At 37.9% G+C, this 24,474-nt stretch overlaps 1 protein-coding gene across 4 annotated transcripts in view; it reads right to left on the bottom strand.

The window, feature by feature from the left end:
- Nucleotides 1-491: 491 nt before the first annotated feature.
- The window catches only part of mgat4c (mgat4 family member C), a 150,428-nt gene continuing 126,445 nt past the window's right edge, over nt 492-24,474 (bottom strand). For 2 of the 4 annotated variants that reach the window (XM_028451811.1, XM_028451813.1), the window contains 3 exons: nt 3,938-4,089; nt 3,296-3,443; nt 492-2,757 (listed from right to left, as the gene is read on the bottom strand). In XM_028451811.1, the coding sequence (XP_028307612.1) occupies nt 1,601-2,757; nt 3,296-3,443; nt 3,938-4,066 (1,434 nt within the window). In that variant the 5' untranslated portion in view covers nt 4,067-4,089 and the 3' untranslated portion in view covers nt 492-1,600. Of the gene's footprint in view, nt 2,758-3,295; nt 3,444-3,937; nt 4,090-4,963; nt 4,972-8,821; nt 8,826-11,968; nt 11,975-20,622; nt 20,644-24,474 lie in introns of those variants that run through there. The other 2 variants (XM_028451812.1, XM_028451814.1) reach the window with 2 other exon arrangements.

Genomic DNA, 24,474 nt, shown 5'->3' with positions numbered 1-24,474 from the left:
CATTGTTCTTCTGGCCAAGAAAGAAGAGAAAGCCCTGGGAGCAGACTATTGTCCAGTCCCACATACACTCCAACCTCCAACAAGATATATATATATATATAAACTCCTCTCACCCTCTTGGGGTGGTATGTTATGTTACGACAAAAAGAGCTTACATCATCAGTGCTACAGAAAGAAAAGGCTGTATTTTTGTATTTTGGACGGTCAGCATAGATTCAGACACGTTTTGAAGAACATAGGAAACCTGAAATCTTGATTAAAGTCAATGATAGTCACATAATGTATGCAATTGCTCCTAATAGTAAACAATAACTATCAGTTTGGCCAAAAGTAACCTTTCATTTCCAACACCTTTCTGGTCAATAACTTACCAACTGTTGTATTCAATGAAAGGACATTATGTTAAATCGAAAATATGTGATGGAATTAGATCAGAGGGTAGCTTATTTTGACAAACGTACAGTACATGTATCGGGGGGAAAAATAAAAAACGTGTTCCTTGATGATCTAGTAACAGTATTTGATAAGATGAATGCATGTTGTCCATCTTTATCTTCTTATCAACTAAAGCAGGACCCGGTAGACACACTAAGACAACAAACTATATTCATTTTAGAAACCACATTTAGCAGGATTTAGGGATTCTGTGACTTCTTAATAATGTAATTTGTATATTGTGTGGTGGCAATGTGTTTCATTACTGGCAGCTCTGGTTTAAAAAATACTGATGGCGGTAATTATATTTCTCAAAATGTAGTGTACATTCAATAACCTTCAAGTATTGTGTATAAAAAAAACCACTTAAATTCAGTATCGTTAAAAACTATTACAGTATTAATGATCATTGTATGTATAGTCATTCATCTGACATTAGAGTTGTATTTCACCATTTTTTCTGCTGCTGAAGGTGTAATGGTGATCCAAATTCCTTGGCATTGTACATGTAGTGATTATTGTGCTAACAGCTACTCATAGCATATCTTGATATCTTTAATGTTATCCCATTGTCATTATGTGTAACGGTTAATTTAGTGACTTTATGAATGCAGAAACATACAATTGACTGTTTCCACTGTGATTCTTTAGTTCAGGTGACCAATCATAGGCTTTTTCCACGTCCACATGTTGCTTATGGTGTTCTAGTTTTCACTTTCCGTTCGGCAAGACTTACTTCAGTAGCATATCTCTGAGATTTGAGTTTTAGTATCATGGGCTGACCTAAAGAAAGGAGAGAAACATATGCTCACCTTAGAGAGGCTAGTCCTCAGAAACAGATAGAGTGAAGAAGAATTGGCAACAAGAGGACGAAGATTTGGAAGAAGTTCTAGATCATCAATCAACATTATCTTAATGGTCGCAATAAAAACTAATGTACAACGCCTATAGACCATTAAATGATTACTCTGAGTTCAGCCAAAGAGTCTTTGCGACTGATTTGGAGGATGTTTCAGAAACATTACAACTTGCAGGTATAAAAAGCATAGATTGATATAGCATAACATGGGTATTAATAAATACGTACAAAAGAAAGCGAAAATAGAAAATAAATACAGTACCAAATAATGATATTAATATTAAAAACACTTGTTGTGAGTAGTCCTCATTGACTTGGGGGTTGTGTTGTCCATAAACTTATGCTTCTAATAATTAGCCATTCCTTTTGATTGGCTGTCACTACAATGCGCACGCACTCAATGTCAAAGGCAATCTTGTGGTCTACATCTAGAACCTCAATGTTGCCATTTTTGAACTCCCCTAATGTAATATAAGAAGAACACTGTTTCCCTTTTTTAGTCCCAACCAATCTTTCTCCTACTTCTAGAGCTCCGTGGTGAAGAATGTCATTCTGTCTGTCATCAGAGCCTGTAGCAATCTTAATTTTACTTATTTTGGTGGATTTGTTAAAGACAACGACAAAGAAGTCTCCAGTAGAGGGAGGTTTACCCCAAAAGTATTCATCAACTGAGCTATAGGCCTTAGTTGCATCATAGTTCTCAAAAACATTGATGTTAGTGTAGAGGCTGGCAGGAGGGTTGTCAGGAATGTCTATGGAGTCTTCTTCAAAGTCATCGTCCTTCAGCTTGTTCTCTGCTCCTTTATATGATGAGTAGTAACCCATGTGCTGGAACAGTGAAGGTTTGAAACGGATCACGTCCCTCTGGGCTAGCAGACCTCTGAAGTGGATGAGGAGCCAATCACAGGGCATTTCCTGGTAGAACATGAGAAGGAAATGAGCCAGACGAGGCAGATCTTTGGAGTGGTACAGCTTCCCGATGTAACCCAGCTTGGAGAACTCAAGCATCACCCAGTAGGAACCCTCTCTAGAGGTGATCACCTTCTTCAGCACTGTCAGGAAGTTTCTGGAGCAACGAACATCATCCTCCAACATCATGTAGAAGTGCGAGAGGTTTGTGCAGAAGTTGAGAAGGAAGGCGTAGTCCACGTTCTGCTTGGAGCGGAACCGCACGCGGTCGTCCGGGTCGTTGTAGTTCCGTTTCAGCCCATCCAGAGAAGGGTAGTACTCCTCTGGAGCTTGGATGACGAGGAGGCGTCCAGCAATGATGTGGTGAGCAAACTTCCTGGAGATTTCCTGAACCAGGTTCTCACACCAGGCCAGGTCAAAGTCTGCCAGATGGACCACAACCACAATCTCTTTCAGTTCCTCATAACTGGACTGGTCGAAGATAGATTTGATCGTCTCCAGAAGGTAGTTTCCTCTTTTCCTTTTCACTGAAGACAAGCCGATGGTGAGAAACTCTGCAAATAGAACATGCACATGTGTCTTTTCAACAAAAAAGACTTGCAGATATTCCTGCATTAACATTTTGCTAACAACCCCCCAAAAAACAACTAAATGTAAACATTCACAAGAAATTACATTTGACTTTAAAATTTCTCAAGATAAAGACAAAGAGTGGCAGAAACATTACAATAGGAAAGATGAGAAGTAGTATATAGAAAAATATCCATAATAAACTAGTTACTGATATAGAAAGATCAGAATAGATCAAAGTGCATTTTTTAAATCAGTTTGACAGGTATTTTTGAAGTTTTGTTCGAGTGAGGCCATTGTTTAATGTAGTTAATCATGTGTAAATATCAAATGTCTTCATTCACTGCACTTGTAAATCAAAATACTAAGAATAAAAGTGTGAAAGTATTTATTGGTGAGGAAAAGCACTTTCATTAAATTAAGCAGTTTTTAGGTCTTATTTATAATTCTATTGTATTGTAACTTTGCCTACTGTAAAAGCATTCAACGACCACTTCTCTGTGAGGAAAACACTAAACTCACTTTTGCGGTTGAGCGGGGTTCCTGCGAGATAACGATACGTGACGTTAATGGTTCCAGAGAAATTGCTCAGGTCTCTGAAGGTGTGAACGTAACGTTCTGAGCTGGAGGGGTGAACAGATGTTTCCCTAAGTTGCCGTTTATCTCCTTCCTGTGGAAATAACACATGGGAAGCAAATTCTAAGAGTGCAAGAAACATAAAAGCTGTAGAAGAAAACAAACACATATACCCTGATTTTATAAGTCAGTTTTCTGTGGAGGAGGATTACATTGAAATGAAATGCTAACTCATGTTTTCCATTTTTGAGTCAGTCTTTCACTTCCTGTTTTGTGAAGCAAAACCTTTGATGTCTAAAGACAAACTGAACTCTAAAAACTCTTCAGGCAGTTTTGTACAAGTGAGCAGATGGACCCGCGACGGGCAGCTGTGAGACAGAAAAGGCAAAAATACTTCTTAATAATTCAAACAAGAAACACAGATAATGCACTGAGAACACAAAGGGTTGATGGCATCATGAATAAAACATGAGTCATCGCGTTGGTCTCAGCTTGTGTTTAACTTTTAACATTTTAAAAGGTTTATGTTAAAAATAAAACAAAGTCACTGCTAACCAACACAGTGCTTACACAAGATGATTTACTAACCAATACGTAGCCATCTTCGATGTACAGGTTCAGGAAGAGAAGAAAGGTGATGAGGAAGCCGAGGAAGGGGATTGTAGAGCGTTTCCTCAGGCACCGCATCTTATCCAGGGATTTCCACACCAACCTCATGTTGTTCTGGTTCTCTCTGGGATCTGCACAAGACAATAATGACGACACTTAACACTAAATTCTTTATGCTCAATTATAAATAAGGTCCTTGAGTCGTCTCAATCTATTAGTGTGTTATCAAGTAAAACACAGGCAGATTATCCTCAATGAGCAGCACTATTGTTTATTATACAACAGTTAGTTCCAACCAAGGGATTTGATTGGACGACAGACATTCCAAGAGTGCTGAGATAGAGCAACAACAGCCCTAAGACTTCTTATGGATCATATCACTCCACTGTACAGCTGATCTAAATACCGCTATTTACAGTTATATCTTGGGTTACACACAGTACTCTGTCACTACGTTCACTCTGAAGGTCTAAATGGACAATTCAGATTTTTTCAAAAGCTACATATTAAATGCGTCTTCAATCAGTTTCAAGCATGAACGAAATGCGACCCAGAAGTGACATACGCAAAAATGGTCCTAAGGTGACCAATGACCCCATAGGCACGTACGGTGTTTACAGAAGTAAATATGGAGGCGTCCAGTGTAGGACTGTGTGTCGCACTGAGAACTAGTGAGCGCTACATAACTTTAAGGAGAGTGAAAAAGAAGAGAGCCAGGTTTATCGCTCTAGCCGTTTGCTGTGATGCTGCTACATCTTTACATGCAGAGTCGATGTCAGCGGCTTCAATAATGCAGAGTTCATTGAAATCCGAATTGTGTTGTTTACACTGTCTTTAACAGATCGGATACAGGTCACATATGGGCAAAAAGATCATATTTTGGTCGCATTTGCCTGCAAATTCTCTCCACTTGTGGAACCATTTTTGTTGGCGAAGCCAAATGATTAAATAAACAAACAAATCATAATCTCTTGTCACTTATTACTGTTAACTCATAAAATGCACCTGTAGAACTGGTGCATAAAAGCAATATCACACTCAAGGTCGTGAGAACATCAGTGCTGATATTTCATCACAACAGTACTCCCTCTCGTTTGATATTACTTAATAGATTTTACCGGCAGATTTTTTACAATGTAATACAAAGTGGATGTGGAAAACCAATGTGGTAAGGTTTCCTGTACACACAGTGGATACAAATCTGACATGATAAGATGTTGTCAAAGTGACCTCTCGGGGTCCACGGCATTATGAAAGAAGATCTGCAATGGAAATACTGCATTTCAAGTTTTGACCAGTGGTGGCGGTAATGCCACAAAATGCTGGATGCCATTTTAACATTTAACACAAGATGTAGAAGGAGAATTAGTACATTGGTCCAAAATGACAACTTTGTTGTTATATGCTTATTGCCCAGTATTGATGCGTTTTGTTCTTCTTCATCTTCTGTTTCAAACGACAAAAAATACGGAGTATTGCATTGCAGATCTTTAATCAACATATAATGCCTGTGTCGTTATGACATCATTTTGTCAGTAAATTATCGAATATCGTGTCAGATTCGTATTCGCTGTAATGAATTGCAACAGTGATTCAGTTTCACAGATTTTACGTGTGGACACACAAACCCTTTGACAGTAACTGTTTCCCATACAAACCTCCCTGAGTTATTGCACCTTTTAAAGACCATTTAATGACAAATGGTCAACACATTCTCACTTAACAAAAAACACTGGAAACTCAACATATTAACTGTAATTAGGGCCCGAGCACAAAGATGTGTAGGACCCTATTTTATTGCACCTCGTTTTAATTATTATTATTTTATTTACAGCCAAATAATTGCAATTTTGAGAGCCTAAACACGTTCAAAAACTCATAAAAATTTGTACGCATATTAGGACTGGCAAAAAAAAATGATATTTTGGGGGAACTGCACATGTGAATGCAAAATGACTCAATAGCACCCCCTTGAAAATTGTATCAGCTCCCAGCTTGTGCTGATGACATCATCGCAGTGGAACTTCTACAAAATTCTGACATAATCACTCTCCACAGTGATGATGTCAGAACTGTTCAGTGTACTGAAGAACTGTTACCCAGATCAACCCCCAGTGTACTGAAGTAAGTACTGTTATTTCTTTCTACCACAACAGGGTTCTCACCAGGAGTTTTTCCCAGCATAAGGGGATCACGTGACGTGCGAGCGCAAAGCTTATGGTAGTTATTAAGAGTTTGCCAAAAAATGAGTCATGGTTTAACCCAACCGTCATTCATAGTCATAGCGCCACCTATTGGTAAAAGGAAATCATAGACATTATATTTGCACAGAACATTGTAGGAAAGTTTGTGATGTAATCCTTGAAAATGATCATCTACGTCTTCAACACTTTAACATTTCTGCCACACCCCAACATGCAACACACCTCAACGTGCTCCACGTCCTGACATGTGTGTGGTTGCTAAGGCCCGTTCAACGCTGCTTGCAGCTTTAATTATTTGTTGTATCATATTATCTCTTGTTTATATTGAAGTTACAGTGGCAAAAAAAATGTTAAATGACAGTAAAGTGTATATTTTGTTTTTGCACTAATCATTAAGTAAGTTCATCTTTGGAATCAAAACAGTTCATCTTTTAATCCAAGCATTTTTTTATCTTATTAATTTTATTTTTTATTACTGTTTTGTGTCTCAAGACAGTTATTTTTCAGCTGCTGGAGTCGATTGTCTTATTTGAAAAAGGCTCGCTATCTGTCCTTGAGCAAGGCACTGATGCACACACGTTTCCTTTTGGTAGGTACTGTAAGTACTTTGTGTATGATTAAGTTTTTTGGGCCACTCATAAAAAGCATTGTAGGTGAAGTTCTATTCTCAAATACCAATGACTTCAAGGACCTTATTCACAGCCCTTTTAGCTGCTCAACATTCATAATAATAACACTCTTTCAGGTTTACAGAGTAGCAGAAAGTCTTCTCTCCATTCACTTACCCTAACTCTTTAAGATTAGTGGCAGATCAGCAGAGGGAATCTCTCCACCATGTCCTGAATCTGCCACTAGGCCTCCATGTCACGGACTGTTGCAAGTTTCCAAAACTAGTCCTTGAAAGCCACTATCCAGTAGGCTTTTAAGGTCTGCTGGCATGAACTCTCCTGAATCTAATGAATTATCACCAAGCAGGTCTGCAGAAAACCTGATAACAAGCCTCTCAGCTGTGTCAGAGCAGGGAAACATCTAAAACCTGCTCAATCAGTGGCCCAGGATGTGCACATGGAGAGATCCTTTTTCAGTTGGGTTTTTCATTCGTTTATGTACATATTTGAGTGTTGTTTAGTATTTTATTTGTAATATGTTTGGTTTGTTTCTTGCCCTTAGTTTTGGCTTTGTCTGTTGGTATGGGTTCCCTTTGGTAGCTGTGTTTCCATTACCCTTGGAAATGTGAAAAATCTAAATACTAGAAATGGGAACATCTGAACTTGGAAAAAAACACTCAAATATCGCTAAAAAGTTTTTATGCTTTCATGAGGAGGAATTTCAGACATTTTGATATTGAAATGTGTCGCAAAAGTGCCATGAAACACTTTTTCCACAAATACACGTCACAGAACGTGATGTATCTGGTCACATGACCATTTCTTAGCATTATACTTTAAAATGATTAGTTCCACAACAAAGTGAAACCACAAAGGAATGCAGAGTGTTATCAAGAGGTTTGGAGAGTTCATCTTCCTGCAGCGAAGGATGTGATTTCACGGGAGATACGAGGCTCCTCCCCAAAACAACATGTTATGGAAACACGTTCAAACCGCAATTATTTTTGTCGACATTTGGAAACATCACTTTTATTTTGCTAGTAGCCCTTGTGGTGCACATTTGGCCTTGGGTTTGTATTTTGTTTATGTACATATTTTAATCTTGTTTAATATTATGTCTGTAATATGTTCTGTTATTTTCCTACTCACTTATAGAAGTGCTTGATCATCGTATGTTTGTTGGGTCATTGTCTTTGCTTCCGTGTGCTGTAGCTCCTCCCCCTTCAGGTCAGTTTTGTGTCTATTCATATTATTCATATATTCATTTTGTACTTTATTGTTTTGATTTTGTTTTTTTTGTAATCAATATGGACTGGTTGTATGAGCACTACTACTGCCGCTTCCTCCTTCGTATTGTGCATTTTGTTCCTCCACCACCACATCAACCAGTGACACTCTTTATGTATAGTTCATTCTAAACATTCCCTTACAGACACTAACCTGCCAGGCTCCAGTTTTCCAGCATTACAGCTGCTGATAAGCAGAATCAATAGAAGAGAAGCAGATATTAATATTGCTATAACGCCTGTGTGCATGATCTTTAGCTAAACTCGGTGAACTAACAGCCCCGTCATGGCCCACTACATCGGAGTTTTACTATGGAGATAAAAAGCCTGTAAAGCAGAGACAGCAGTAGTAGAAGTAGAAGTCTATTGTAGCAATAGCAGTGTTGGTCATTTTTTAGCATCAACATGCGCTTTTTTCCCACTGCTGCAAAGACCTTTATAGAATACAAACTACCTTCATGCTCAGTACAGTGAACACACACACATCGATCACTCGTCACGTTCATCTGAGAATTAGATTGGTCAATACTTGATTGTGCTCACTTGAAAACTCAGTTTAACATACCCACCGCAGGCTGTTCTGCTGCACAAAACTAATACAATTGGTCCTCATTGATAAGTAGCTGTATTTCCATTTCAAATTTTCACAAAATAAAAGCGATATTTCTAAATGTCGACAAAGTATAATTGTGCTTTGAACGTGTTTCCATTAAAGCTTGTTTTGGGGAGGTGTTTTCTCGGAGAGGAGATCATGTGACCAGGTACGTCACTCTCTTTGACGTGTTTTTGCAAAAAAGTGTTTCCATAGCACTTTTGCGACACATTATTTTTTCAAAATTCAGATATTTCCATTACCAGTTTTTAATGCACTATTTAGATTTTGTACATTTCCAAGGGTAATGGAAAGACACATCGTGACACTATAAGGGGGACACATGAAGATATAGGACAGGGACGATACTAAGTGGTACGTAGTTCATGATACGATAGATGTTGTCATGATAAAGATAATGCAATAATTTTGAAAAGGAAAAAGAAAAAGAACAACTTTGTATGAACTACGGCTGGGCCCAAATAGCACATACCACGTTCCCAAGAATTCAGTGAAATAACTTTGTTCCACAGAGTAAAAAAAAAGGTCTCTGAGAGGCTCTTGACATCCACTCATAGAAGTAGTAGTCATTTGAAAAATGGGGGCTCCTGTGGCACATACAGAGTAATGGGACCCATTCATATATTGGTATGATTCGATACCACCAACTGCCGCAATATTTGATTCACAAATAAATGATAAATCAACGTTTGTTTTTTCTTTTCTTTTGGGGCCCCTTGGGGCCTCCCTGGGCCCCAAATCAAAAATTGGGCGCCGAGCGTCAATGCGTACACCTCCATAGATTATAGTTACCACATTTCAGCCCGATCCGTTCAGGAATAACAGAGGAGTAGTGATTTTAACTAGTGTGCACAACAACTAGAAGAAGATGAACAAAGTGAGGGGTGTTTGGAGCCTAAAAATAGCCATGCTTTCATTTAACTTTGACTCTGGACAAACCTACATAGTTAGGGTAATAGTGTCTCGATTCAGGTTACAGCCCAAAGTCGATTGCTGCCTTCTATTGGTGCAGCATGGCAAAGGGAAATGACCTGCTTAAATTATTCATGGAGTATCTGTGAATGTCGTACCTGACCGACCTCCTTATGTTGATGTCTCTGGGTTATAAGCTTTGATGTCTAAGTATCAAACTTGATAGAATATTGTTAACGTGTAAAACCTCATTAGCACTCACTGTTAACACACTGTGTTGTCATTAAACAGTGGACCAACAGCAACACTTACATCAGATTAAAATGTACTAAAGATTTTCTACCTTCTATCGTCTTTTGGTACAATCTCCTTTTTGTTCAAGTATCAAAACAGCTTTGTATAATAACTTGATAACAAATTTGAAGGTCACTAATGGGCTCAGGATAGTCTACTGGTTTAGAAATGTGTAAGTACCAGAAAGTCTGACTAAATACTGGGAAACGGGGGAGAAAAAGAGAAAAGCATTAAAATTCTGCCCAAATAGCAACAAATGCCACCCCATTAACAAAACACTGACTGGAAGAAAAATGAATCTATTATGTTGTTGTCATATAAATGTGTATAAATAGTACTTTTAATGAGTCTGGGGATTATGTCACTATAATAAAGTGACTTTAGGAACTCATTGTTTGTCAAATATTAAAAGAAAATTTCCATCTTCATGCTTTCTCCATGTTTAATGTGAAGAAATGTTTTTTCTGTTACATATTTTAAACACAGCTGCTTTGTCACGTCTTTGTCAATTGTTTCTCCCTTTTTAGTGCAACTGGTTCTCTGTGACATTTTCCAACCATGTTTTCTGGGATTCTATTGTCAAGTACATAAAAGAAATGAGGAGGAGGAGGAGGAGGAGGAAGTTGCCATCATTGTGTGCAGATGTACACAATGAGGTAATAGGTGCTCACTAAACTGCTATCAGAAGATTGTTTTGCATTTTCTCCCCTCCATGATCAACACAACTTATGTAAATTGTAGAGTTTTGCTGGAGAGACACAAGGGCAGTGCGATGATGAGAATAATCATTAGGACCACTTGGGAGGATTCTTAGCTGATGCCTGAAAACATAAGCCTACTCTTGATACTGTAGCTCAGGTAACTCTCTGCGCTCCTGCGTCTGCCATGTTTCCTTTAGTAAAAACTGAGCTGCAGCTCTTTCTCTTTTTACTGGGCTGAGACAACTGGTATACAATTAAACCAAATGAAATTCTTTGTATGATCCCTCAGGAACAGCACAATTAGACAACTTGTGTGTGCGTTTCATGTTGAGGCAATACTTGATCACGAAGATTGGAGGCTTGAGCATTTATCGTGATGCGACAAGACACAGCCAGGCGCCTCTCTCATTTCAATTATTCAGCAGGAAGATGAGGATGAGATGCTTGTTCTGCCAATGGCACAGTTTGGAAACACATTTCTGCTCTCCTAGATGTAAGTGTGACTGAGATGCATGGAAGAATACAACATTACAACTCCCCTTTCTACTGTGTACTGTTAAAGTCAGGTTCAAATATAGCATGTGGACAAAGGGCGTTAGTACGAACCACTAGAAGCATCCATTAAGGAGCAGGGCAGCATGTTCATGGCAGGAAGTGAAGCAGTGAAACAGACTAAGTAGTTTTTTTTAATGGTTGTGTCATTCTGGAAGTCAAAGGATCTCACATGTCACCATTTCAGGACACAGCACCCCTCTACCATGACTCTTAAATATCCATTATGCACTGTGTGTGTGTGTGTGTGTGTGTGAACTGGACCAAAAAATGTACAAGACGGACTCTGCCCACTTCCACTCTGTGCACTTTACTCAGATTCACTCTCTGTCCTCAGTGCTGTCACTCAGCTCTCAGGGTTAAATCCTGTCAGTGAACTGAACACGTTATAAAAATCAATTCCTTTCCTTATTATAGTGCAAAATACGTACTGAATAAGCAAACATTTGTCAATCTCAAAACGAGAAACAAGTGTTACTCCAGGAAAGTTCTTAATACAGTTGCTACAGTTTTGCCACAAGTTGATCATTTCGCAAACCATCCATTTGAATCACATGATTTGGTTGTCAAAGTAATTATCAGTTCAGTGATCAATAAAAGCTTAATTTGACATGTGATCCATAAATTAGAAACACAGTGTTTGTATTATAAAGCAGAAAATATTTTAATAAATAAAAGAGCAATTTGGTTTCATCTTGCTTTTGTTTACGGCCTAGAAACTACTTTGGCAAACGAAGGAGAGCTTTTCCCAAAAATATTTACAGTTTTTTGAGAGGCGCTGTGTTTGGACTGTTACAGGAAAGTCTTCTTTTTTTTCTATCTACATCCATTTCCTGTCACGGTAAAAGTCTGTCAGTATTGGACATCAGATGGAAAACAAAGAGCTCCCCTGTGCAGAAGAGGCAATTATATGGTCTCGCTTGCTGTGCAACCTAATCCACACACACACACACACACACACACACACACACACACACACACACACACACACACACACACACACACACACACACACACACACACACACACACACACACACACACACACACACACACACACACACACACACACACACACACACACACACACAACCCTGATTTGATCCTCCATAAGTAACACAGAGATTTATCAGTACTTTAACATTAACAGGTCTTTTTAGAGTTTTCCACAGAAGTTATTAAACACCTTTACAATCATTGGCAGATCTGTGAAATATCTCATAAAATACCTTTATTATCTTACCAGCAAAGCAAAACCACTTTCAGTCAGTCGTGTGGTTGGAGAGGAAAGTGAAGAGTTAAAGTAACTAAACCTCTTTTTTCAGCTGAAAACAAATGTTTGTGTATGAAATAGTGCTGTTGATTGATTTTTGTCCAACTCTTGACATTTTAGTCACTTTATTTTCAATTTGGCATATTTTGTAGTATAAATGTCAGAGTGACACCTCGCTATTACAGTTGATTTTTACTGTTGGCTGAGAATAGTGGTTTGTGACGTTTTGATGGCGTCTTACATCATGAACCACCACTGTTTGCCCCACCCCTCATCTAAAAACCAGCTTCTGTTCATTCTGCAATTTGTTGCTGGGAGGTTGGATTGAGATCATTTTGAATAGAAAGCTATAGCATTGAGTAGCTAGTTAGCATAGCATAGATTGTTCTTTGGAGATTTTAGTGTAGACCAGGGATAGGCAACTGTTATCACAGCGGGGCCACAAAAATGTGATTGTCTGATTCGAGGGCCACATTGTCATTATTTATGCCAGTATTAAGAATAACTGAGCATTAACATAGGAAAGAACAAAGGGTTTTGTTGTCTTTTTGTGTATTTTTTTCCGAGTTTTTAGTCAATTTGTGTGTTTTTGGAGTCATTTTGTGTATTTAGCTGTCATACGTGTTTTTGTTATTCCTTGTGTGTTATGTTTGCATTTTGTTTATTGTCAATCGGCGCTTTTTTGGATTTTTTCAGCATTTTTGTTGTTTTGGGTCATTTTGTGTTTCTTTGGTGTCATTTTGTATGTGTGTTGTTGTTTTGTGTGTCTGATGTCCTTTTGTGCGTATAATGAGTCTGTTGTGTATTTTTTAAATCTTTTTTGTGTTCTTATTGTTGTTGCTTCATGTATTTTTGTTGACATTCGGTGCATTTTGTTGTTGTTTTGTGCGATTATTTTTATTATTATTATTATTTTTATTTTGTGTATTATGTTGGCTTCATATTACTTCCAATGGATTTGTCTTGGGGGCCTCGGGAGGCCAGTTGCTCATGTCTGGTGATGAATGAATGTGGGAGTCCTAACTGCTGCAGGAGCCACGCCCATAATTAAGGCTTTTTAAAACTAATTTCCAGACTAGACGCCAAAATCTCAGGTTTAGTTACTCTTTAACTACAAATCAAAAAAAAAAAAAAGGTTAGCGATTTGAAATATATTTGTGTTGAGCACGTGTATTAGAATTGTAAATCTGAGAAGCAGGGAGCAGAAAAAGTGACATAAAATTTTCCTTTAATAATAAATCTTGGTGTAGCAACCAATCTAAGTCCCACTGTGTGTAGCTATCAAAATGTGAAGTTTGGTTTCTGAAATGTAAAAACCTAAATTGGAAACATGTTGTGACAAAGTATGTGTAATAGGAATAATTCAAAGGATGACAGAAAACAATTCTCCTGTATTTCATCTTGTTATCTGTTTTGCATGAATCCCCCTGGGTAACCTGCCCCTTGCTGATATACAGCTCAGTACAAATAATCAATTTTGCGGGGATTCAGCAGTTGCTTTGTGTCCAGCCTTCAAACCATGAATGGATTTTCTTTCTTGATAAAAAAGCAGAGAATAACACAGGCTTTTGTTGATAAAGAAAGAATTATAGCCAAAAGTGTTATTTAAAATGCTTTGGTTTTCAAATTATTGTCTTGATAACATCAAAATATTCTAAATAGTTTAATAAATACTATCTTATCACAGTAAGCCTGGTAAAAGGAGCTCTTATCAACTCACTGACTCAAAAACTCATAAATTATTATATCTTTAAAATAAGAAAGTATAAATGTCACTTCCTATTAAAGGTGTTAGCTGTGCATTATGTGGTCAATTATTGCCTAAAAACTAAATAGGGATGTTTACTTCATTCCTCTGGGATTAAAGAAAACATTTTACAAATTATACTATTCTGAAATGATCAGAATAAACGGGAAAAAACATTAAAAAATAAACAATAAAAAGCAAATATCAGTAAAGAATTGTTTTCACTATATAAGGAAAAGGGTTTCTGTTCATATTATTTCACCTTAAGGATAATTATCAAAATCAAAGGGAAATAATGTTTTTTATTGAATAAATGGAGATAAAACCAGTGGGAATCGAACCCACGCACAACAGCAGATTTTTGGTAAAAACAGTCTCATTTCCAAGTATTATATCCTGTTTTTGTTGCTGAGTGAATGTGATGCTCATTAGAAAATAAAGTCTAATTTGACCTTTAAAGCTTTCATCTCTGAATAGATTTAGTTCATTCACATGCACCATTGTGTGCACAGCAGTAACTGTGTTATGTTGTGCTTGCCTGAAAGATGTACTTCCAGGATTTCCCAGAATGCCTTGCAGTTTCTACATTTACAATCATACTCTAGTCGGTAATTAAGTGCCCCTTTCTCCTATTTCTGAATACAAGTACCCCCTTTGTCAGACTACAACATTTTGCTTATAAAACGATTTAAAAACAGCTATAAATCATAATGATTGAATGATAACACGCATTTGAAATAATGTCAGTTTGTAAATAAGTGGAAATAAACAGTATTTAGTGCAGTGGTTTACAACCTTTTTTTGAATCGTGACCCCATTGATATCAAGAATTTCTGGCGAGACCAAAGACATGTTTTTCTAGAATTGGTTTTTGATAATTTTTCATTTTTATATTTTACTGCATTTTAGTTGAACTAGATTTATATTTCACACAGTGAAAATACAGAAATACAGATTATGTGTTTTCATAAAAAAATTTCAGGTATCCCCATTTAAACTCCAGACTACCCCAGACAGGGTCCTGACCCCATGGTTGAAAAACACTGATTTAGTGGCTCCTGAATAGATTGATTTCTATAATTTTTATCATTTAAACTGACAGGTTATTTGTTCATTTCCCCCTCTCTTTCTCTCTCAAGTACCCCCTGTAGTGCCACCCTGTACCCCCATTTGATAAATACTGGTCCAGTGGAATCTTTAGATGGATGCTGTTGTGTTTCCATGTAATATCCAGCTCGTGCACATTGTGCAGGTAGATCCTAACCATCGGTTATTTCACAAAAAGTCATGTTTTGCAGAAATACATATTAATATACATATATTATTGCAGATATTGAGTTACACAGCACTACCCGTTGTTGAAAATCAGCTTCGCTTAGTTTTTGTCAGACTCATGATTCGATCTCAGCCAACAACAGGCAACGAGGAGAGTTGCCTGTTGTCGCCTATCTTTAACCAAAGCAATAGTCCCTAAACATGGGTTTTATTTCTCCTTCATGACCTTTCACAAAGATAGCGGCCAAACAGGGTTCTCGTGTCATTGAAGCCAACCACACAAGCTTTCATCTTGCTTCAAAAAATGTCTGTAAGCTGCCAAGATGTCTCCAGATTGTGAAACAGTCCCAGATGTGGCGTGTTTTTTCTGATCTTATCCGCTGCACAGTCAACGGTGAGCAGCCGGCAGCTTTGCTATGGATCTAAACAGATGTAGCGCTCCCCTCCACCACTACCAGTCCATCGCTTCCATGCGCTTGGGTCTGTCATGGCTGTCAGCAGTCTGAGCTAGCATGCTCTAATGGGACAAAGAAGAGGAAGTGTTGTAGAGGTGTGTGTGTGTGTATATGTGGGTATGTGTGATGAGTTCCCAATGGAGAAACTGTCCAAGAGTGCCACCCCCCCACCCCCCCCCTCTCTATCGACACCACCAACTGCCAGTGCTACACCTCATGGGAGCAACAAGCAGCCCAGTGACAATGGCACCTCCAGCTGTTCCCTCATACAGACAGACTTCTGAAATTCCCAGATGGTCTGAAAGCACCACCACTCAGCTTTATGCGTTCGCTATATTCTGGATGGTCTGGTTGTTCCGTCCTGTTTTGGGGATCATACAAAAGAAAGGGCCTTGTTCTAGTTCCAGCATATGCAAACAAAGCTTTCCAATTCATCAGCACTGGCACAGGTGCTGCAAGCTACTGGAATATTTCCCCATGAATTATTAAGTGTCCCAGTGATGCTAGCTTCAAAGCAATCAAGCACCACAGCACTTATAACAAACAGCTTTGGCACGTTCAGCCTGGTACGTAATTGAATTGTGATTGTAAAGAGCTTCCTTGGATGAGTCCATATTTTTTCCTCTCCATCCCATTTGCTTTACTGGGCTGGACAGGAGAAGGTCTCGTATTGTTTTATAGCCTTGAATGGACTCAGACCTTTTCCCGACCCCACAGCTCTTAACTTGATCAGTATCATGTAACAGAGACTGCATTTATCATGAAACACAAACACACCATAACGCAGTGGTGACACACTGTGCTGACTTCATTATGAAACAGCTTCTAAAGATGTACACATTCCGTTTATATAAGTACAGTTAAATAAGTTCAGCTGTGATTAATATATCTATCCAGTTTGTTTCTTTTTTCAGTCCATCCTCTGAAATCCAAATATTAACGTTCATTTTTCAGGTGACCTGAAGTAAGAACTGTGACGGGGCTACCCCTCTAAACTGTTAGTATGGTTTTAATTTAGAAACTATTGTATTATTATAGTGTGAAAAAGTGTTTGTCACCCATTGGCCCATGTGCTTTCTAAACCAGGAAGTGGCAAACAGAACAGAAGCCTGTCACTGGTTAATATAGTGGTGACTGCTTGGAAGGCACCACATGTCATAGAGTTGGAGGGGTGTTTCATAACACACACAAGTAAATGGGAACATTTAACATTAGCTCTTAACATTGCTAATGCTAATACAAAGTTGTTTGGTAAATATTAAATGCATTTTTCAGTCTTTAATTAATCTAGATGAACATTTTGACTACATTTTTAGAACCTTGGAAGACTTTTTGAGCCTAACCCAGTTTCACATCCGATCTGTAAACCATTTAGTATATTCCAGTGGTTCCCAAACTAGGGTACATGTACCCTATGGGTACAGGAGCACAATGCAGGGGGTACTCGGGAAGATTCAACAAATAATTTAAAAACAATCAAATATTCATAGTTGCCTTTTAGGCTATTTTTTAGACAAATTCAACACAAACCAACAGTACAGTTGCTCAATAAAATACTATATTTTCTTATCATTTATTAATACAGGATTATTTTACGGTGTAGAGGACTCTTTATCACACTTCTGACAATAGGAGACAATAATTAGCTACATTTTACAAAGGAAACTGTATTTTCTTACTATTGAAGTTATCAAATATAAGTTGTAGTTTAACTAAATTCCACTTTTTTGTATTTGTATTATAGATAAAGCCTTAGTTAACCAACATTTCAAACATATTTAGGGGTTTGGGAGAGCCCACTGTTCCACAAATGAAAACACATATTAAATTATGGAGAGGGTCCTCATGATATGAAGGAAAATGTGAAGGGGTGCTGGGAACAATAAAGATTGGGAACCACTGGTGTGTTTTAACCTGAGCCCTGGAAAAACAAACTCCATCAGATCTGGGAGCAAATGATAAAATAACATGACAAGTGACCTAAAATATGTTTGTATTGTTCCAACCTTACTTGCATTTTAGCACTGCAGGTGCAAACCATAGATTGTAAAAAGAATGGACGGGACAAGCTCTTGGTGGAGTGAAGCTTTTATTTTTAGAGCTCCCCCTGCTGACTGACTGCAGTATAGGTCATAAACCCTAAAACTTAAATACGTTATTTCAGGTTGAAAAACAGGATTTTACGTCATATATGACGATGATTGACAGCCGCGGGTCTTTCGTAGCTCTTTTTGTGAATATCAGTTACATTGTGAAGAAAAGCTGAGACGCCTTTAAACTAGATATTAGTGTAAATAAATGGTGGTTTTGTTCTAACCTCTATGATCTGAACAAGACGTTGATAGAATTTCCAGATGAGAAAGATACTTATGTTCTTAACGTAGCTGGGCTGCATAAGTCATCAGAGCAGTACGCTAAATGGGCGGGGCGTGTTACGAGGGCTCCTCCCACCGGACCGTACTGCGCAGACTCCAAATTACGTCAAATTTGCAAGATGGCAGCGCCTCTAAGCGCTGTATTTTGGCTTCAAGAATGTTGAGTGTGATCAGCTACAGTACACGCCCACTGGTGGGAACATGCCCAATCCTCTGCAACGCCCCTCTGTGAAGCCCTTAAAGTCCTGTTTAACATGTTTGAAACGAGCTTTATGTAGAAAAATAGATGATAAATATTGTGACTGTGGGAGCCTTTTAAAAGTGGAGGAGGTGTGAGAAATGCTCAATTAGCCTCTCCCAGGCCCTTGTAAGCTGTTAGCACTTTGACCCAGATCAGCAGCCTGCGCCAGGTTCACTGGGGAGGGACGGCATGCTATACTTTAGAAAACACGTGGGAAGGCGTGTGTACACCTCCCTTCATCATCCTGTGCAGCTACGTTCAAATTTATACAGTTTCTTTTCCCTCCCTTGAGTGAATGTGGCTGACAGTATTAATTATGACCAACATCTGAGACACCAGATGACTACTATTTGAATCTTGTGGGCTACAGTTAAGGGCAGATATTTAATTATTGCTTTTGTAATATCACAGCTCATGGACATGGCTTTATTTGACTCCACCCCCTCCCCATCACTGCCCCCTGATAAAAACCTGCTGCAGCTCTTCCCCAGGGCAATTTCTGCATTAAAAACTCACGTGCACGTGAATTAGCAGACGACATCTTGTCATCATGTACACAAAAAAGAAAATAGCTGGACAGTGGCTTTGGGGCGCGAAAGAAAATGGAAAACAAAAGAAGTAAAAATTGATGTGGGAGCCTGGAGAAGAAATAGTCCATTTCTTTGTCTCCATTTAGGAGAGAGAGAGCGAGAGAGAAATGAAGAGACTTGGCTTAAAAGCACTTAAAAAAGCCAAGGTTACCTCCTGGTCAATTCTGTTAAATGAGAAAATGGCTGAAGGGGCAAGAGGCCAGTGACTGATAACATGAGAATGCACTATCTACACGCCACACATTTAGAGCACAAACGGACGGGTAGAAGGAGGAGCTCTGGCAGCCTATTGGAGAGGCTCCATGTTGAAATGCAAACTGAAGACACAATGAAACCGTGGCCCAGTTTCTCCCTGCATGACAGCGCAGAACCTGGAAGGAATGAGGTCTTTGGTCAAAGCTGCTGGGGAGCTTAATATGAGCGCACACACACGGGCTCTGCATTTATTCACTAGAAACAGGACCACTGTGTCACAGATGGGATATTACTTCTTCCATCCCAATATAATAGGAATCTTTCAATATTTTAAATTAAAAAGTCAATTTAAAACTGAAAAACGCTTTAACTATTTTAAATGCAATTCTCTGTCTATAAAGAGCAATTAGGAAAGATCATAAAACCTAAATTGTGATCATTAGAGCCTGACAGTAGCGCACTAACAATAAGCGTGTCATCTCTTGACACCGAGCGCTCATCATTATTTTCTCCTTTGATATCATGCAATCAAAATGACACCTTTCTGAATAGAGGGGCTTGCAGCTGTGAAACATAAAGTGTGCCCGTGTGAGCACTCATATCACCTGTTGTGATCAGTAATACACACTAATAGATGGACTGTTTCTGCACTGTGGCACTCTGTCCTGTCATTTATGTACTTTATGTACTACACACCAAGATATCATTTAGTATTGGTGCTGAAATATTTCGGACAAACATGGTTGAGTTGGTGTGAATAAAGTATTGTCCTGTTTTATTGTGTTCATACTATCACAAAACCAGGGTTGAAAGTAATGGATTAAAGTACTGACGTTACTGTAATTGAGTTGCTTTTAAAAGGTACTTGCACGTTCTTGAGTAAATTTCTCAATCAATACTTAGAGCCTGAGCACGTTGCTGCGTAGAACCCTATCGTAATGCACCTCGTTTTTATTATTATTATTACGGAGAAATTATCACATTTTTGAGGGCCTAAACACGTTCAAAACGCATATAAGGACTGGCAAAAAAAATTATATTTTGAGGGAATTGCACATGTGAACTGGTAAACGACTCAATAGCGCCCCCTTGACAATTGTATTGGCTCCCAGCTTGGACTGATGACATCATCACTGTGGAACTTCTACAAAATTCTGACATCATCACTCTCTGCAGTGATGATGTCAGAATTCTTCAGTGTACTGAAGAACTATTACTTCAGTACACTGAGGATTTCTCTGATCTGGGTAAATACTGTTATTTATTTCTACCACAAACACACATTCCCAAATATTACACAATGTAACATTATTGTCTAATAATTTACATCTGTTTTATACTCACACGGAAACAAATCAAGCACCTCCAGTTATGGTTTAACCCATTCATAGTCATAGCGCCACCTATTGGTAAAAGGAAATCATAGACATTATATTTGCACAGAACATTGCAGGAAAGTTTGTGATATAATCCCTGAAGATGGTCAGCTACGTCTTTAACATTTCTGCCACACCCCATCATGCAACATACCTCAACGTGCACCACGTCCTGACGTGTGTGTGGTTGCTAAGGCCCGTTCATCACTGTTTACAGCTTTCATTTTACTTGTACTTAAGTTCATTCTACACCCAACCGTTACTGAGTAAATTATTCTTTTTGTTTTAAAATGATCAACGTTTTTTGTGAAACGACAAAAAATTAAATGACCAGACAACAATTAAATGCATCACATCATAGCCGACCAATCAGTCACAACGTAATGCACCGCAGGAAAAACAGCATTGAACGGAGGTTATTTCCTCAATTTTAGAGTTTATACATGTATCTATACTTAGACACTGATATTTTTTGTATTTATTTTGAATTAAATTTGTTGGTGTTTTTTCATTTAAAATACAATTTTACATTTTGAAAAACCTTTTATTTTATACAGATGCCTTTGTGGAAAATGAGTTCCAATTGTTCATCTCTTCTTTTTTAAGTTTATACATTTTTTTTTTTACAAGTTTATAGGGAACGGTGGCAATATTTATTACCAATAATAAACATTAAGGGTTAAAGCACCTAGTAACTTTTACTTTGAGAACTATTTAATTGAGCTTCTTTTTACTTGAGCATTTTATGTACAATTTCAATCAAGTAACAGTACTTCTACTTGAGTAGATATATCAGTACTTTTTACACCTCTGCACTAAACTCCTAATCCAACAAGTTAGGTTTGATTTATTTAAGCATTGTAAATCAAGCCTATATGTAAACCATACTGATAGAAAACCAGTTTATCACAGGTGCTATTGAAACACATGTTGAGTCAAAAAAAACAACCTAAAACTAATTGTTATTTTTGTCTTTTGAAAAAAATGACAAAAAAAGAAAAAAGTCCTGACAGCATTGTGTGTGTGTGTCTGTGTGTGTGTGTGTGTTGTATTATTTATTTGCTCTGAATGAGCAGCTAATGAGGCTCATCTGTTAATAAACCTATTGTGTTCTTCCACATGGTGAATGAGGCTTTCTTGTATCTACTTTTCCAGTAACAACAAATGAAGTAGTCATTTACGTCAGTTAATCAGTTATTGTGGACACATTAGTATTTCCTCTTATGTGTCTTCAGATGTGCTGTAATTAATTGTTGACACTAAAAATCTAAAAAACAGGACTATAAAACTAAAGTGAATATATTGCAATCAAAGATCAATATTCAATTACAACTCAATTATAATTACAGTGACCGGCATTTTTTCCAATTACAAATAAAATTACAGTTTTTTTCTCTGAAAGTCAATTACAATTACATTCTCAATTACTAAACAATTAATCAAAATTATTGATCCTAATATAAATGGGTCAGGTTTGACCCATGTCTTAAAGGAGACATATCATGCTTTTAAATCCTTCCTTTTTACATATAAATCATACAGTTGTGGTCTATATAAAGCAGAACTGCAATGCTTGGGTCTGAATTCCTCATTATTATAGCTCCACCCCTTTTCTACCACTTTTCTGATGTGCTTCTGAGAGCAACTCGTTTTGGTGCTGTCTCTTTAAATGCAAATGAGACACTTCATACCCCGCCCCCTCTCCAGGTTGCAGAGGTGACACTCGGTTAAACTCCACCCTGTTCGGCCATTTTTGTAGTTTGATAGAAGCGATACGGCTATGTAGCGGCCCATAAACTTTTTATTCAGAGGTTTTTTACAAAATGTCAACAACGTTAGACTTGTCCATCCAGCCTTACATGTTCCAGCCAGAGTCTGACCCAGTGGAGCGAGATGAAAATGAAGATGATGAACCTGCAGAACCCTAACAAGTGAGCTAACACAAGCACCGAGCTAACGCTAGCGCCAAGCTAACGTCACGAAATGCATTTTAATGCAGTCTTTTCAAAGACAAAAACATCAAAATGAAATGACTAATGAAAACTTTAGACTTAAATTAAATCACGTAGGCCATATCATCAAGGATCTAAAACGAGCACACAGCGCTAACATATGAAGACGGTGCAACTGCTAATGCTAACAAAACAATGACAGGGACGTCTTATCATCACACTTTTTAGCGTTATTTACAGCTTACCGAAGTGCTCTGTTCATCGTCTCCAAAGATAGAAGGAATTGAACCCTCAATCAGACAAAGTCTTTCTGTAAATCCTTCTTTATACTGGTGGAGGTTGATGAAGCAGTCATCATTGAAGTGCTTCACACACACAAAAATGACCTTACCCACAGATGTGGTACATTTCTATAAAAAATAAAACTCAACCAGACACTTTGAAAAGGTTCTGATGCTGGGAGATGGTGTAATGAAGCGTGTGGGTTACTACATCCAACAACCCAACATTTAGACTTATCCTCTCATAACTTCTGCATCCTGGAGCTTGGACTACAAAATAAAAGCGAGATATAAAAATGGTGGATTGTTCGAAGTGTTGGACCTGGAGTCGATGTCCTAATTTGGCAGTTCTGCTGCAAATACTGTGACGTTATTGTTCAAAAAACCTAATAGAGAATCGAAAGATTGAAAAATATGACCAAAACAGAACATAAAGAACACCTGAAGAGACTAATTTGAAATTTTCTGTACTTCTAAACAATTTAAATATACAACAAAATGCATTTAAGGGCTAAAAAAGTGGATTTAGCATGATATGTCCCCTTTAAATCAGCTGTAAATCACACTAAAACTTTTATCTATCATCAAATTTGTTTCTCCTAATCAATGAAAAATATTGGTATTAATAATTTTAGTTTTTTTAAACAGTAAAATGATCCTGAAGAGAACTGACAGGTAGTGAGAGATATGAAACACATTTTAATAATGTTTAACTACGTGTGTGTAAGCCTATGCAAATGTTCAACTGGATTCACTGTAGCATTTGTGAGTAGTTGGTCGAATAACCGTGTACTGTACTGTATGTATTGGGTGTGTTTTGTGTAATTATGAGAAAATTCTCCAGTGAATCCAGTTGAACATTAGCATAGAGGTACCTAGGAGGATGTAGAACAAGAATATGGTGGAGTTTGCTGAAAACAATTTGATTTTAGATTAATTTATGGCTTCTGACGACTTTATCGTAATACGCGATGTTCTAGTTTTAAACCTGTACACACCTCACGAAACAGTGTTTTTCTGACTCACAATCACAATAGCCACTTAAATAGCCATGTGTTTTACTGTAATGTGCAGTTTTTTGGCTGAAAACAAGTGTGCGGTCTACAGACACGCCCACTCATGAATATGCATAAGTAGGCTGCGAATCAGTCCAATTTTAACACTACTCAGAAAGTGACTTTTCAGAGGCTAAAACTCCAAAAAACAGGCAAGTTTGGGGAAATAAACCTCTAATACTTTGTTGTTTAGGTTCTTAGAACAAATGGAGGTGAAAAATAGCATCATACTGGACCTTTAAAATCTAGAAATCTTCTCATCTATACACATTTCAGAAGTAGCTTTAACACAGATCACAGGAGTCAGAAACAAGCAGAGCAGTATAATACCTCAGCAGAGATGCCCCTGCTTCCTGTCAGACATCTGCATCTGCTCGCGGTTGATCCATTAAGTACTCATCCCAGTGGTGGACTGATGGGAGAATATCTCCTGCATCCTCAGCATTCTCCTAAGTCTCCAGCATGAATATTTGATGAGGGATGTGTTGCACGGCCAATCGCTAAAAGACATTTATCTCCAATACCCCTGATT

This window comes from Gouania willdenowi, chromosome 6 (assembly GCF_900634775.1).
Source record: "Gouania willdenowi chromosome 6, fGouWil2.1, whole genome shotgun sequence".
Classification (NCBI taxonomy): domain Eukaryota; kingdom Metazoa; phylum Chordata; class Actinopteri; order Blenniiformes; family Gobiesocidae; genus Gouania; species Gouania willdenowi.
This window is presented reverse-complemented; position numbering and strand designations above follow the sequence as displayed.